Source organism: Spea bombifrons, chromosome 5 (assembly GCF_027358695.1).
Source record: "Spea bombifrons isolate aSpeBom1 chromosome 5, aSpeBom1.2.pri, whole genome shotgun sequence".
Taxonomy (NCBI): Eukaryota; Metazoa; Chordata; class Amphibia; order Anura; family Pelobatidae; genus Spea; species Spea bombifrons.
This window is the reverse complement of record NC_071091.1, coordinates 24,034,569-24,051,556: the sequence shown is the minus strand read 5'-3', so window position 1 is coordinate 24,051,556 and position 16,988 is coordinate 24,034,569. Positions and strand designations below refer to the sequence as shown.

The window sequence follows — 16,988 nt, the reverse complement described above, 5'->3', positions numbered from 1 at the left end:
AATCCTGTAATTATTCCCATATAGCATTTAGGGTAAGTGTTTTGACTCCATGGGAAATATATGTTCTGATGTAAGGACACATGCTTTAAAAATATACCTAATTTATATGTGAGGAATTTCATTACTATCCTCCACCTGGACAAAGTATATTGTATTTTAATGAAGTTTTATTTTTATCAATGTTATGTACATAAAATAGAATACTATTTTTAACAGTTTTTAATAATTTTGTCATCTCATTTAGGAAAAAAGTGGATCAGTCACTTTTTCAAAATCCTACATTTTATAGTTGTATACACTAAATTAACCCATGGAATGGTGTTTACACATGAAATTAAGCAATATATAAATATATTTGAAACCTATCTCAGTAATATACCCATTCTATGTTCAATATAGGAAATTCATTAGATGTGCTAGTTTTGCCACCTTTTGCCACATTTCATAATTTCCATAGGTTAAAACAGCATCCTATTTGTAAACCAAATAACTCAGAAAAAAGATAATCTGGTTGCCAAAGAAAAAAAATGTAGGCAATTTTGATATATTATTCTTTATTAAAAACAATGAAGGAGACAGCTGCCTTTTAAAACGCGGTACATGCTCGGAAATCAAGTAATTGCAATCTCTTGGGGGTTGGTGACTCCATTTGAACTCACAGAGTATCAGTGCTATTATTTTTAGACAGTTATGCCTCTATAAAGTAAGCAACATATTTTATGAAAGGAAAACTCCTGTCTTGTAAAGCATTAATCTAATAGTGATACCATTCTTGAATGATGACTTGTTTTTCCATTATATAAAAATACATTTGGATTATATCCAATTCTGCTTGAAATTCTGTGGCCTTAGGACACCTTTTATTTATGTCATCACATGTCTTTCCATGGCAACATATGTATACAAATATTGTATAGGTGTTACAGGGTCACAAGACAGTAACTAGGAATCAGAGATAAACATTGTGGCGAGAAATAGTTTTGCGAATTTCAAATGATTCAATGCTTAGGAGCAATTTAAGTGACTATCGCTAATTTGGGTTAATAAATATGGGTGTAAGACATAGGTTTATTTCATCCGTATACTTTTTTGCTCTTCACATTTAAGTAAGGTAGCATAATCCGTTAAAATGTAATAATAGTATATTTTTTTTCTAAAAAAAAAGTAGTCATGCTATTAATTTTGCACTTTTTTTTATAATGCAAAAATAAATGACCCCAAACAATTTGGTTGATGGAAATATTGATATATTTTTAAATTCTTGGTATTTAAACATTATTAATAATTCAATTTAATATGTTTATGCATATATATAGCTATAATACATCTTAAAATAAATGTATGCTGTAATTATGGTGTTTAATGAATTTTATCTATTTTTAAGTAAAATAGATTGTGTACATGACACAGTAAAGGAAAAAATATGCAGTTTGTTCTACGTCCTTTGTAATCAGTCCTCGATAGTTAAACACATTGCACTTCTCACGTAACAGATTTTTGACACATTTGGGCAAAGTGGTTGTTTATTATACTTGTGTTTTACAAAATCCCCATAAAATTGGAATATTTTATTAAGCTATGTTAACTAACAAAAATGTCAATTGCTACAGTTGGTACATTTTTTTAAAATATATTTTTTCTCAATTTTTCATTTGAACTGTATTTTCTTAGTTTAGTCATTATTAACCCAATAACCAAACCTCCAAATGTAATGATTTTTTTTCAGGGCTGCCAGTAAAGATTATGATTAAATATCCTTAGTGACAAACAATTGTACCGTATTCTTTATCTTTTCAGTATGTAACTAAAGTTAGTTTATGCGGGAACAAATTTGTTATCTAATTCTTAAAGAAGATATATACATTTTATTATGTGGCACTACTAATGATATGATTTGCAAATACTAACTAATATAAAATGAGACTAATTTTTAGGCATAAGATGGTGAGTTTTATATTACTTTTTATCACTTTTGTGGAGTTTTCTTGTTCCTACATACAATGATATACATACACAGTGCTTTAATGCATCTGTATTTCTTATTTCTCATCCATTCATCATTCCAGATTACATTTGCTTTACATTATATACAGTGCTATATACTAAAATGTATTATGTACAAAATTATGATCCTTTTCATTGATTCCATTTTATAATACACAACTGTATATTAACCGTTACTATGTATATCACGCCTAAATATGTTTTAATTTATAAAATGTTGATTAACGCAAAGTTAATGGAGAACGCCTAATTGTTCTAAACATATTTATCAGGAATGCTGACATAAAATATATGATTATACACAGTTTATTTTTAATTAAGAGAATCGTTTAATGTAATCGGCTGATAGACATCCTAGCCAGCCGTTGCTGCAGTTACTAATTTTTTATAATTTGGTGTACTTCGCTATAAAAAGTATGCTTACCGCTTATTCTATGCGTATTGTGTCCCACGTTATTCCATATACTATGCTATTCAGAGAATTTGCCATTTAGCACTTTTTCAACAGACCAGCTGCAGGCAAATGCCATCTAGTATTCAATATCTATTAGAATGGCATTCCTTTTCCCATAGAACATTTAGAAATATTGCTCAAATCATACTCGCTATCCAAATTAAATGAAATCACATTGCTATGTGCAATGTTCCATGTAGAATGCCCATTTTTTGTGGCTTTATATTATCATACTCATATTTTAATAGCAATAACTAATAGATTTCTACACTTTTGCTCCAGAATAATAAACCAATATTTGCAACCAAATAACAAGGCAATGTTATAGCAAATTATTTAACATTAAACTTTCAAAATTCCATACATGATGATGTGCTGCAGCAATCTAATTCTAAGATGCCTTGGGCCAGTAATGATTCTTGGCTTCTCTCATCTCTCCTAGTTAGATTTCTCTATTTTTTGCCCTCTCTCTCATTTTCTTGTTGAAAACATTTCATTGAAGCCACTTAAATCTTGTGCTCAGTCTGCCCATCTCTGACATCACATAAACCTAAGGTTTCCTAGTTTAAAGGGACACCACTGCCATCACACCTGTCACACTGCACTCCCATCATATTTATCACACAAAAAATGTCACACCTACCACACACATCACTCCAATCACCCCTATCACACAAACACCTCACAGCTATCACACATCACTCCCATCACATATCTCATACAAATCACACATTATTCCCATCACACCTATAACACAAAACACCTCACTCAGTAACAGTCACTTCCCATTGTGGCAGTTTCTGTGTATTAGGATCTGTAATGCTTTGCTGTTGTACGTGCATGAGCATGAAATGGCAGGTGTAATACATGGAGGAGGGCTTGGAGGAATGACAAGACTCTGTTTCTAGGCAACTGTGGTATGTCAATAAACTTTTAAGCACTCTTTTTAAGTTACAGGGAACACTAAGGAGCCAAAGAAAGTCACATAGGTTTCTTTTACCTCTCTCTCTACATGTTATATTTTGCAGAACGTTAAGAAAATAAAACATCTAATTGCATTGAACCGTATTATGAGTGACAGCTCCTCTCCTAATCCAAGCAGTAAAGATGAATGGTTTTCATGCTATATAAACATACCTGGGAACTCTCCCAGGTATGACACACCCCACCCCCCCTTTTTCCATTTAAATGGGGGTGTTTCCCACTGACGTTGACGGGAATACCCCTAATGTCAGCTGGACCTCCCACCGACATCACGGGACCTCCCACTGACATCACGGGACCTCCCACCGACGTCAGCTGGACCTCCCACTGTCATCACAGGACCGCTCGCTGACGTCAGTGGGCAGTCCTGGCGGCGTCCCGCAAGGGAAGGCTCTGGGTAGCCGGAGCCCAGAAGTTCCCAGGTATTTATATAAAGAAATGTTAGTAGTGTTTTGGTGTGTTAACAAGTGCTCAATTTCAACATGTTTTATTCTGCGGATTAAACCTTAATTAAATAAAATGATATGTATAAATGTAGGGAAAAAAACTTAATCAAAAACCCTGTTTTAAATAAAAGAAGAGGCTAACTTAAAATCATAATTCATTTGAATCTTCTAAACTATTCTATGTAATATTATTACTGATAATACATTTCTTTAATACATTTCACAGTTTCTCCAGTAGTTTAACAGTAATAAGATCTTAGCGGAAGCAGAGTGATTTAATTCATGGGAGCGTGAGAAAATGATGAATGGACACACTTGGGCAGTGTTAGTATAAAATGCGTAATGTGTGTCATGCTGCTTGTTTATTAGTTTTGATTTACTCCTTAGTAGGAGAAACACCTGTGATGATATGTCAGAGACTGTTCCTTAGCATGGCTTGTACCAGTCAATCAATACTTACAGAAGCCAATGAGTCACTTGGATTCAGGGCAAGCCTTCAGGACAGCTGGTGCAGGGCACATGATTATGCCAGTGATTTGTGTCTGCTCCGAGTATGAACCCCTCGGTATAAACAAACAAAGAACGGGCACTGAACTCAATAATATCAATCAAACAAGCTGATCTAAAGAACTTTGTTAAAGTCATAATATAACCACCAAAGATTATTTTCTTAGATTGTATCAAAGTGTCCAGTTTGTGGACTATGGATTATTTAGATTCTGGCATTTTAAGTGAGCAGCTGTTGGATAAAATGCCCGCTGTGACATTTTCAGTGTACTGAAAAAACGTAGATACATATACTTTGGATTGTTGTATAGTGTGTCAATTTTTTTTCCAAATGGTGAACATGTGCACAAAAAATAAAAAGTGCATTTGCACTCACGTGATGCACGCACAGATTGGAGCTTCACTGGGGGGCTCCGAAATCACCTTGGGTTTACTGCATCCTCAGCCTTATGGGCAGAGGATCAGGTTTTCACCTTCTCACAGGTACTCACTTGACCTTAGCCAAAGACTGAGACGTACATGTTTTTTGAAGAGACAGAGATATTTTTTGGGTGCAAAGCTGCCAAAAAATCAGCAAGGCCATCTACTTGGTTGTTATGGTAATTTCACCAGTTTTACTATTTTGTACCACAATTCCTCTTTGTGCGTCCCCTAAGACTGTTGTAGATAAAATACAAAAGAACGTTAGTCCTATAACTTGTTTTATAGTTTGTGTACTTAGCAACTTTCAAAAGTTAATTTTACTTTAGTGTTTCATTGTTTAAATGTTTGCGGTACATTATTTTTGGGGATGTAAAAAACATAATTGTTTGTCTTTACCCTTTCTGGTGTACGTGCTGTACGCTCTTAAGAAACAAGTGAAGATATTGCTAGTCATACATGCTGGTTTCATGATCACACGCACAGAAATGTTGCAGATATTGTGTAAATGCATCATAATTTTATTGGTCCCTATATGTGTAAACTAAAATCTTCAAATACATTAATTTCAAACTGTACAAATGTTTTATGAAGTGTTGCTGAGAAAGATCATACTCTTTACCTACCTACATGGGGCCGTGACTGATTAGCAGACTGAAACTCATATTCAGGCCTAGTGCTTCCTTAGCTTACTAAATAAGACATCTGACACAGGGCTGTAGAATAATGCTTATATATAATATTGCAACACCCTAAAATCATTAGGGGTTGGGGTTGAGGCTCCATAGGGAGACTGGGGCCCTATGCTTTTCTGATTTGTTTTAAGGTTTAGGCCCATTACCAAAAGCATGGGCACCCAAAGAATGGACATACATACACGCATGACAAATGAAGCTGTCTGAAATAATACAATATTTAAAAAATAAGTTTTAAAATACAAAACAATGTAATGATATGTTTTTAAATATATATAATTATATTATTTTCCATGTAAACACTGTAACTTACATACTTTGAAAGTATGAAGCTAGAATCTTTTTTAGTTAGCGTCTCATATAAACGAGGAGGTCTTTCAGACTCTATCTAATAAAAGGAGCAAATTAAAGGAAAAATAATTTGACATATATTATCCTGGAGCTCCATACAGACTGCAATTATACAGAATAATATACTGCATGCAATAAACAAATTGTATTAGAATCTCTGTTAATTCTTCACAGTAAACAAGACTGAATAATGGAGGTGGATTTTCACAGCCATAAATTTCAGACTTGATTAAATAATTCATTCATGTCAGACACAGCACTGCAGAGCCCTGCAGAATGATTCCCCGAAGTTGAAAAGATGTAACATAAGAAATATTCTATTTACATTCTCTGCCAAAAGTCTTAATATCCCAGGGACCTAAAATCCAACTAATTTCCTCTGTTTCTCCATGGCCTAATCTACAAATGAATAGCTTTATCTGTGATGGAAATTGATTTAGTTTGAATAAGTAAATACGCTGAAAAAATGTGGTAGGCTTTGAACCACTTTGGGGGCCCAGTTATTTACTTATTTTTAATAAGATTATGAATAACAGCAGTAATATCAGTGATAATTTTGAAATATTGTGGAAACGAGTTGCATACAATTCAAGGGACAGTCTGATGACCTAGGCAGGACTGACCCCTTTTGGTCTACGGCATATGTAAAGCCAATTGTAACAAACACACATTCAAACACTTACACACAAACACTCACTATAACACTATAACACGCAACGTTCATTCCCCTTCAGAGCCTTGTCTCCACATGCTGTGGAATTACCACAATTTCCAGAACAAACAGCATTTATTTGGTTTACCTATCTACATATGATGGTCATCGGAACAACAGCACCAGTCAATAAATGCAATGCATTTGGGATGTTGGCTATTGCTATCAACGACAAAGTACTTGATAAAGCACTTACTCTCTGTTTGTTCAAATGACACTGCACAAGTGTCACAACTGTTTTGTGGCCTTATCTATTTTGGTCACAAACAGTGTTATACCTTTTGGAAAATGAAGATATCAAATGTTCATAAGGATGACACAAAAGCTTCCATCGGTTCCATGAACACAAAGCCATGGGGGTTGTTGCCTAATGCTTTATAGGGTAAAAGGAATGTGGTCTTTGTTGTTTAATATTTTGTAATGATATAGGAAAATATGTAACTATTAACTAGCCACTAAAATGTATTTAAGTGTCATAAATCAATAGTCATGTTGTCAGTGGTAGAAGAGACACAGTTTCTTACTAATGTCCTATGTCCTAAACGAGTTGAATGTTAAACCAGGTGATGAGTCTCGGTTGGTTGAGATGGTGTGCTGTATGTCAAGGGTGAGGCTTATCTATTCAAAAAGAGTCTTTGTTGTGTAAGTTTAAGTGCTGAAGCAACCCAGTTTTCCCTCTAGTATAGGATACATTTAGAGGTAGCTTGCTTAAGCTAGAACAAGTATAGCTTAGAAGGGCAACGGCTCATTGTATAAAGCAAATGTTAGGGGTTGCTTAGTGCCTAAGAGAGCATGGGCAGTAGTCTAGAGGCTCTTGTGTTCTTTAATAAAGAAACTAAGAATCTTTGCTTTTTTTGATGGGGCACTTGTAGGCAGACTTAAATATCAGGCTTTAATAAATCTAAGAGAAGAATCATTTCCCCATGAAAGGGGGTAAGAACCATTCAACCCAACTAGTCTGACAATGTTTCCTGACTTTTACCTAACTCAGACCTTAATGAATATTAATTAGTTTAGAGGAAAGATATACATTTTATATTAATATGTGCTATTTAGTTGTGAAACAGTAAGGCATGATATTTAGAAGTTTACTGTAGCTTTTGGTAGTATGTATCTACGGCCAATGACCACCATCATCCAGAGGTTTTCTAGCGCTGCTAAATATCATGACGCTATATCAAACAATAAAAAAAATAGTCATAGACAGCAGCATATGGGTAATAATCTGCCCACATGTTCCTGGCTCCATAACACTGTGACATTCCTCCCAAATATCCAAATATCTAAATATCTAAGAGCGTCTGGAGCAATGGCTTAAAGATTAAGACTTCACAAAGAGCATTTGTAATGATGTTATGTTAGTATGTTTGTTGAGAATATTGATACATTTGATATCAGTTTGATGTCATGTTTAGGATACATACATAGAAATAGGCAACCTTGGCTTTCCTTGTATTACTGGACAGCAATGTCCATGATATTTAATAAGCTATCTGGGAGTTTTTGTCTAAACTTTTTTTGTAAAAAGAAGACAAATTACTTATCTTGTTTTAGATGATGATAAACATTTTCATTCAGAAGCAGAATGTCCTGTCCAGAATTCACTTCATACATTTTGAAATTTACTTTTAACAGCGTTTCCATCGTTTGAGCAGAAGAAACGGAGCAGTAGCCGGGGATGCTGCATTTTTACACCTCCTCCCCCACCTATATTCCCACCACCACCATTCTACAGAGAGCGGAGAAATTCAGTGAGTATCTAAAATCCTATGGAGGGGAGATTTATTATATAAGGAACATTCCAAAATTAATGCTATGGAGTATTACCTCATTACGAAAGACAACACTAAAACTGGTATTGAAAATATTTTCATGTGCAGTAAAAACTCCATTTTTTATGTTAAAGTCAAAATTACAGTTATAGCATATTACATATTACATTTCCAGGCAATGCTGTAGATATACTGTAGTTTGACATGTTAGAGACAGACCTGGGGAAATGGGGGAGGCTGTCACAGGGGCAGGTATGGGGTGTGGGCTTTGGGCGAGATGAGGTAATTGAGAAGAGGCCAGTGGGCCAAGAGGGGAATAGTCGTTCTCCTTTACACTGTCCATATGAGTGTAGCCACAGATATGGCACACCTTTAGCATTCCAGATACATTGGTGTAAGTTGGTAATTGACCACAATAAGTTCAAAATGTGCCTCCAGCCTCTGTTTTTTTTATAACTTTTTCTCTTTTTATATTGATGATTTTTATGGGTTTATACTTAAAAGACTCCTCCTACATACAAAGAACAACTACCGATTGCAGAACACGTAACTTTTTTCGTAGCTACCACTGGACTAAAATATAAAAATTTACTGGGAACTGATCTGAAGTATGAAAGAAATCCGGTAGTGCACTCTGTTGTTGTGCATTTACAATGATTAACCTGTAACGAATCCTAAAAAGTACAGGGTGGTAACATAGTTAATTTCTCCCGAGATTTTGATCTCCAGGACCAAGTGAAAGAATGCCTCATTCTCCATCCTGCACTGTGGGCACTGTCTGCAGATGCACATAAGAAATAGATGTAGATGCATAAATGTCCTTAGGGAGGAGGCCTCCAAGAACAGCCATCTAGTACGCTGTAGAGTAACATGAATTTTTATTATCCAACTTTATGCCTCTTAATAAATTTAGATATTATGCTCCTCTAGGCATTTACAAATACTGTGGTGAAACAGAACATTGTGATGACATTTGTATCCCGAGGAGTGAAAGAAAATGATATATTATTTATAACCTGTTTCAATGAAACTTGCAGAGGTCTACCATTCAAAAGGGTTAAAAATAAGTCAACAGGGCTGAAAAAGGGGTTTGTAGACAATCCCTCTTTTAGGTGGAAGAACAGTTTAAAGAGTCAAAGGGAAACGGTTCCCTCGTCTTTTCAGAAAACAGTTCATATCTTTACCATTGAACATAAACATAAAGCACAAGATAAATAACATGTAGAAAACAAACCCAATAGTCATTGGCACAGAGAGGTTTAAAATAATTCATGGAAAACATCAAGAGCAACCATCATCATTTCAGTCAATGACACTTGGAGTCAGTAAGTCTTCTTTTTATAGAATATTCGTTCTATTCTTCAAAACAATTACTCAGGGGAACTTGCCCTTGAAGCATAAGACCACTGCCTAATATAAACGACTGAATTTCATTAAGTGAACGTGCTATGGTTACTGATTATTGTACAGGCAACACCGAGAGATTTATACTAAAATAATACAGCTCTTCATTATATCTTACTGTCGGTCTACCTATCTATCTATTAAACCAGCTATCTAAAATGTATTTTTCGATCCATCATCTATCTCTTTTTGCTGAATTTTTAAAGTGCCCCTTTTATCTAAAAACATGGCCCGGGGCAGCAAAAAGTCATGGCCCCCTGTGGTGATGCCCCTGCCTTAGCCACACCTCTTCTTGGTTAAGAAGATAACTTTTAAACAGTGTAAACCATATTCATATAATATAATATCAAATAATATCGACAGCAATTGAAAAATACAAGTAATTCTAATCATAAATATACAAATACAGAAAATCAGAAGTTTTTAATTATTTGGTCATCACAGATGTGTCTTAGCCAATGATAAGAATCTTTTTGAATAATTGAATGAATACATTATCACCATGCACAGCCACTGCCTATATTCACCAATGTATACTGTTTCTTATGTTTATTTCTGAAAGGAATATGATGAGGATTATAAAAACTCACCACTGGAGTATAACCCAACAATACCTATATGTGTACCTGGCCCACCAGGACCGGAGGGACCTCCTGGTCCACAGGTTAGTGCTCAAACAGTCCATGCCGAATGTATCCTGCGTCATAGTCAATGTGCTGTTCCACCTAATGGTGAGTAATACAAGAAGTTACGTTAGAGGAGTTTAGGTTGTAATATAAAATAAGTAAATAAGAGTCCCATCTGCATATGTACACCGGGGGTCTCATTAGACCCCCTGAAACTTGGAAGAGCCGGTGATGTGTGACTCTGCATTACTGCACACCAGATGGATTACGCTGAACCCATCTCCTTCAATACAAAATATCTTGGGGCCCTGCTGGAAACCATGAAATCTGTACATGTTAGTGATACCTTTTAGTGGTAAAGTAGAGTCTAGATCTTACTTTATGAATATATTCTAGAGAACCCAATTTTAAAGAAGACAAATAGGCTCCCAAGAATGGCCAGGGTGCTTACTCTCCAAATGTTCGCATTTTGATACATTTTCCCCTAAGTATTCAGATGTGTTGTAAAACACTTTAAGGCGAGTAAGGACATAGTGGGAGCTCAACCATTGCCCTGTTTATGTACACTTGCTTCATGAGAACGGACAAATAACTGCATGACGCCAGTGCGTCAGTCAGTCCTTCGGGCGTTTTTTGAGGGTCTTTTAAGCTTTTTGTGTCGGAAATGACCTGACAGTTGCAGTGCAGTACATGCATTGATACGTGAACGAAGGTAGTGCTTCAGTACATTTTTGTTTTACATACATGGTGTGGACCCCATTGTGTACGTTAATGTGGAGTATGCATGTACCTTACCTTTTGTCTTTTTTATTAGGGTTCTCAAGGCTTTCCAGGGACAGCTGGACCAAAAGGAGATAAAGTATGTTTCTTGTGAGCACTTTTACAGACAGCTACTGTATTTAGAGAACTCGTTAAATTATTCATTTTTTTGTATTTAGGAATGCATGGTGACCTGTTTAATTCATGTTCCTGAGTTCTGGTGTGCATGTGTTCTCTGCAGACTATAATTTAGTGCTCCCTTTATGCATCCACGGTACTGGCTGTGCAGTCATTAGTAATGAATCCTCCTGACAAGGACCATCAACCTCAATCCTTCATTTATGCACCAGAACCCGCATAGCTGCACTGCGGTGGTGGCTAATCCAGTCAAAGTGAACATGATATCACATCTGGGAGCTCCTACAATGTCATCCCACAGGAGGACACCTTGCAAATGTCAATCTGATTTTGACTGGTTACAGTTAATATTATGAATGTATACGTGCCTGTCCTAAAATGTGACTAAACGTTCTTTGATCTCACAGGGTGAAATCGGCAGGCCAGGGAGGAAGGTATGGTATAATTATGCTTTTATTAAAACCAGTTTGTCTGCATGGTTGTTTGTTTAATGTCAGACTCTACATAATAGGGGATTCTTTTTTTTTCTTCACTGATGTAATCTGGAAGAAAAGTGTACAACGCGAGTCCTTGAGGGCCGCAAACATGCTACAATTTTTGCATATCCCACTTTAATATTAAAATGGAGTTGTACAGCCCAAGCACCTGTGGTGTGCCAACCTGTCTGATAATCCTAAAGGTTATTCCATTATTCATTTTCAATCCTAATTTATGTATTGTATTCAGCCTGTTCAGGTAAAAACGGTAGTCCAATATCTTCAAATTTCTTAGTTAAGTCAATAATTCAACGCAAAGGACCATTGTAACATATTATCAGATCGGACAAGAAAATGGAGTAAAAATGAAAATTAGGGCTATGTTTTATTTATACGTGACCCCTTTATAATTTAATATACATTTTAAAAATCAGCTATAGTAAATTTCATATTTTTATTTAGGTCTTGTCTTTACCGATCTTTTACAAAAGGAGTTTGAGCTGTCTTCTAGAATAGTTCTGTTGGTAAAGTTACAGGGAAGCTTACGCATTTTGTGTTATTTTTCTACACCTTGAGCCACAAAGTAGGTTAAAGCGTGTCTTCTACGTGGGAATCTCGTGGATTCTATTCTTGCAGTGGTGTTGCCTCTCGTCACATGTAAAGGAACACAAAATATCCAAGACTTTGTGGCACCACTAAGCAAGATGTCATTTTGTTTCAGTCTACCATAAAAATACTCTGTGCAAGCTCTGCAAGTCTGTCTGGATTCTAGAAGTTCACATGGCGATTCCCATACCAACAAGCTACAAATAGCATGGGCCCTGCACATGCTAAGCATTTAATCTTGAGGCCGACGACACTAGAACATCATACACATCCTGTCTCGGAAGCACTCTGAATCAGAGCAAGGGAGAAAACATAGGATTTATGCATACATGCCTACGAATGTTTCAACAGACTGTGGAAAATCTACAGTTCCAATTATAGAGGAAAAGGTCTCATGCATACACACAAAATATTTCTTTCATGTTGCATGTTGTTACATATTGATGTACAGGTATGAAGCTAACTGTTGTGTTCATTTCCCAGGGAAGGCCTGGTCCTCCTGGTGTTCCTGGAATGCCAGGGCCTATAGGGCCTCCAGGACCAATGGGACAGAAGGTAGGAGTCAATTAGCTTGTAGACCTGTTAATCCTTTCAGCCTCAGAATAAGACCCATTAGCATCTGTATGTCAGCTGTCCATAAGCCAACTTTATGGCCCACTGTCCCAAACTGCATTACCTCATGCAGACTGCTGGGTAAAGACTACACACCTAATGAGTTTAAATAAGGATGCCGCCACGTGAAAGAGGACCATCGGTGGTTGGTGGTGTTAGGCCCCTTAAGCTCCAAGATACAGTCCTGCCTGTCAAGATCTTCAGGCCAAAGGCAGATAAAACATTTGTCTAACCATTGTTGATAATCATGTTTAATTTTGATCACTCATCTTGTGACTTCCTTGTTATATATTTTAGGGAGAAAAAGGGGATTCAGCAGCTTTTGGCTTAAGAGGACCAATGGGCCCCAAGGTTTGTAAACATGGCTACTGCACGCTTTAGTTTTTTGTTTTTTCCTTTATCAGATTTTTATTCTATAAATCGTTTCAACGTAATAGGGTCCATAACGCATTTGGAAAGGACATGAGAACTTTAAATGACCAATTGTCAAATGTAATTGAGTGAATGCACTATACTTTTCACTAAAATTGATTATTTTGGGGTTGAAATTATATCACAAGCTACCAAGTGAAATTCAGCACTATTCCTTAAAGATATTGGCATGTAGCTTTAAAATATGCTAGCATTATTATAATATTGCAAAAGAAAATAATAATAATTTGCATGCAAGCACTGTGTTTTATCAAAATCACTGGTACCTTTCTTTATTTGGTGTATAATATGTTGTTAGTATTTTTTAAAATATTGATCTTGTGATGTTATGAATTCATCACTTATTGTCAGTATAATTAATTATATTTACTGGAGAACAAAATTCAATTGTGCAAATAAATACATAAAACAATTGCATAAATATGTTGGTGACAGGTCCAGTTTACACTAAACTAATGCAAATATTAAGCCAGCAGGGCCGTCTCTACCCAATGTATCAGTTTGTCTTGGTCTATCAATTCTAGTTTTGTCAAACATCTTGAATATATATATTGTAAGAAGTGCTGTATAAACTGAAAGAGCTACATAAATAAAACGTAGTAATAATAATTTTAACCAAATATTAGAAATATAGAAATAGTTTTAAAGGAGAAACGTGAGAAAAGCTATTTTTCAGTTGTTTTTATTTAGTTGAGTGTCAGTTACTTGTTAAGAATTTTCTGTTTTAGTATGTTTTTTAGCTATTTTTTATATTATCAATCATAATATGGCTTGTGGAATTTTTCTGAACCAAAACTCATAAAACAGCTGGATGTTACACATTACCTTTACCAGAGAAATTACACTCAGGTTTCCATTTCAAACCCAAACAGCCATTCTTGCATTATCAAGCCATTTTAATCATGTCATTCCAGATCATTCCTTACCCTGTAGTCCTTGTTTAAACTTTTTGTTAACTGTACCCATAGTTTGGAACTTTGGTTAACAGGCACCCCTTCAGTTAACCAACTGGCACCAGTATCCTACAGACAAACCAAGATTTAGGAATCTTGCCTTGATGATCTGCTCATCCAGTAATGTCTTTACTACTAAGGCAGCAGTAATTCTGGGCCTCTTAGAGGTCCTTTGTTAGCCTACATCCGCCCACCATTGGAGTTGTAGGGTTGCTATGGTTGTTTTTATTTAACAACCTACTCGGACATAGACGGCATTCTAAGGGTAAATCTAACATAGCCCGATGAAAAATAACATAGCCGGAGCGGCTTAGATGTCTTGTGTGATTCTTCAGAAACATTCATTTATCACGTTGTTATTCACTAATAGCATCCTTGTGGGAGTATTAATTAGAGAGTTAGATGCCAGAGCCAACGTTATAGTAGCAGCCCTATATATCAACTGGCTAATTACCTGAATGTCATTTAGTACAGTTGGCTTTGAGTAGAATAAGAACATATTTTTATGGCTGGTAGAGATGCCAGATATATTTAAGTCTGATATTGATGTGACTTAAAAATTGAGCTTTTGATGCCCTACTCAATTTCACCGTTTTACACTGCTCAGGACATTTAGTTAATATTTCTGCAATTCTTTTAAGGGTTTCCCTGGCGCTAAAGGAGAAAAGGTCAGTAGATCTGGCTCGTTCGTACTAACCATAGAATGCTGTGATACAGATTGAAGTGGAGTTTTAGGGTTTGTGGCCTACTAAATAATTGCTGTGTCAATCTTGATGGTTACATTCAATGATAGAAATTGCTACTTGGCAGCCTTGTGACATCATTTCATATTCGGTTTGCCTGTCTTTAACAATACATCTCACTGAGAATTTTCCCACTGACAAATAACCTGGAAGAAACGAGAAAATGCAAAATGGCCGCACAAGTTATACTATGATCATATTGCCATGTAAAGATGAGGGGAGGAGTTTATAAGCTATTGAGGGGAAAACTCTTTTTAGCACATCTTATCAGAGCCATCTTTTATGATCAATACAGTTGTAACTGTGTTCTACAAGAATGAAAAAATATAAAAACAGGGTACTTAGCTTTTTAACCCTCTATTCATTCCTCGGAACACATATGTGGTAGCTTCCCCAAGGACTCTTCCTTCAAAAAGCCCCTTATAACAGGTATATGGATAAAACAGAACAAATTCTGGGGATACAGCTTTAAAAATACTCTGTAAAGAGAATAAAAACCACAAATGGTGCAATAACGTTTTAAGATACAGGCTATCTTTAAGGCGCAGTTCCTACTACAATCTTGTGAGTGTGGCACAACTAGTGGGGGCTGTTTTAAACCTTTTAAACGTTATTGCACCATTTGTGGTTTTTATTCTCTTTACAGAGTATTTTTAAAGCTGTATCCCCAGAATTTGTTCTGTTTTATCCATCTTTTATGATCACCTCATAGTTCAGTGTATAAAGATATTTATAATGAGAAATCAATGAATCCTCAACACTCAACGAGCATTTTATTAAGCCTGTTTTATATCAGTTTTTGGAAGCCATACCATTACCAGATGAGCAGCGACTCTGCTTTGTATAAAGCACTTATTAGTAAATGTTTTGTTGAGAATGTGTGTAATCGAAGTTAAGGCAACATTATTATCTGCAAATATGACATTTTATGACATTATGCCATTTACATACCCTACATTTTCATTCATAGCCTATCTGTATTTGACAATGGCTTCTAGGTGGCTATCAACCTGTATATCCACAGTATGTGGAAGAGATCGTGTAAGAACATAGTTCCATCATGGCTTATTACTCTATAGATTAGATGTCATATTTACGTTTATTATCCTTATAACATATATAAAGATTTCAATAAATAACTTGTTTTCTGAGCGAATGGAGATTGCAATTCTATGAAAACTATTGGAAAAATGTGCATTTGCCTTAATCTAGTGGAATATATAATTCTCAGTAAAGATGGCTAAACTAACAAACTCGTTTTTCTTCCTTATTCCCTTCTTGCCAGGGAATGAAAGGAGACATGGGTGAAATGGGTCCCAAGGGCGAACAGGTAGGTATCCTGCTTGCCCCGGTTATTATTATTCTGTTTCTCTAAGATTCTAAATTATTGGTGATCAGTCCAAATGTGTTCCTGTAAATCATATACCATCAGCAACAGATATCCTTAGCATATTTATCCTAAATCACTGTTTTTTTTTTGTTATTTTTCAGGGTTTTATGGGGCTGCCAGGAATGCTTGGCCAAAAGGTAAGGTTGATATGATATTGGAACAAGTATTCACCATTTAAGCGCCTCTTCTCCGGGTCAACACCCGAATCCTCTGGGTCGCGGGAGCGGGAGCGGGAGCGGGAGTGGGGGTGTTTCCCACAATGTCAGCGGGAACTCCCCCCAACATCAGTAGGAACGTCCTCCGACATCAGCGGGAATGCCCCCTGAGGCCAGTGGGCATCAGTGGGCAGTCCTTGGCACGTCCTGTAAGGATAGGCTCCGGGTAGCCGGAGCAGACAAGTTCCCAGGTATGCAGATCTGACTGCGTGAGAAATAAAATGGAAATATTACACAGAGGCACATAAATAATTAAAAAGATAATTGATAGTTATTCAATGGAATGAAA

The 16,988-nt window shown here is 36.0% G+C and overlaps 1 protein-coding gene across 3 annotated transcripts in view; it reads left to right on the top strand.

Annotated features, from left to right (window-relative positions):
- Window positions 1-16,988, top strand: part of COLQ (collagen like tail subunit of asymmetric acetylcholinesterase) — a 35,932-nt gene that overhangs the window by 5,309 nt on the left and 13,635 nt on the right. For 2 of the 3 annotated variants that reach the window (XM_053467746.1, XM_053467744.1), the window contains exons 2-10: window positions 8,209-8,324; window positions 10,312-10,413; window positions 11,190-11,234; window positions 11,680-11,706; window positions 12,838-12,909; window positions 13,264-13,317; window positions 14,993-15,019; window positions 16,380-16,424; window positions 16,586-16,621. In XM_053467746.1, coding sequence (XP_053323721.1) covers window positions 8,209-8,324; window positions 10,312-10,413; window positions 11,190-11,234; window positions 11,680-11,706; window positions 12,838-12,909; window positions 13,264-13,317; window positions 14,993-15,019; window positions 16,380-16,424; window positions 16,586-16,621 — 524 coding nt within the window. The remainder of the gene's footprint in view (window positions 1-8,208; window positions 8,325-10,311; window positions 10,414-11,189; window positions 11,235-11,679; window positions 11,707-12,837; window positions 12,910-13,263; window positions 13,318-14,992; window positions 15,020-16,379; window positions 16,425-16,585; window positions 16,622-16,988) is intronic. The other variant, XM_053467745.1, reaches the window with a different exon arrangement.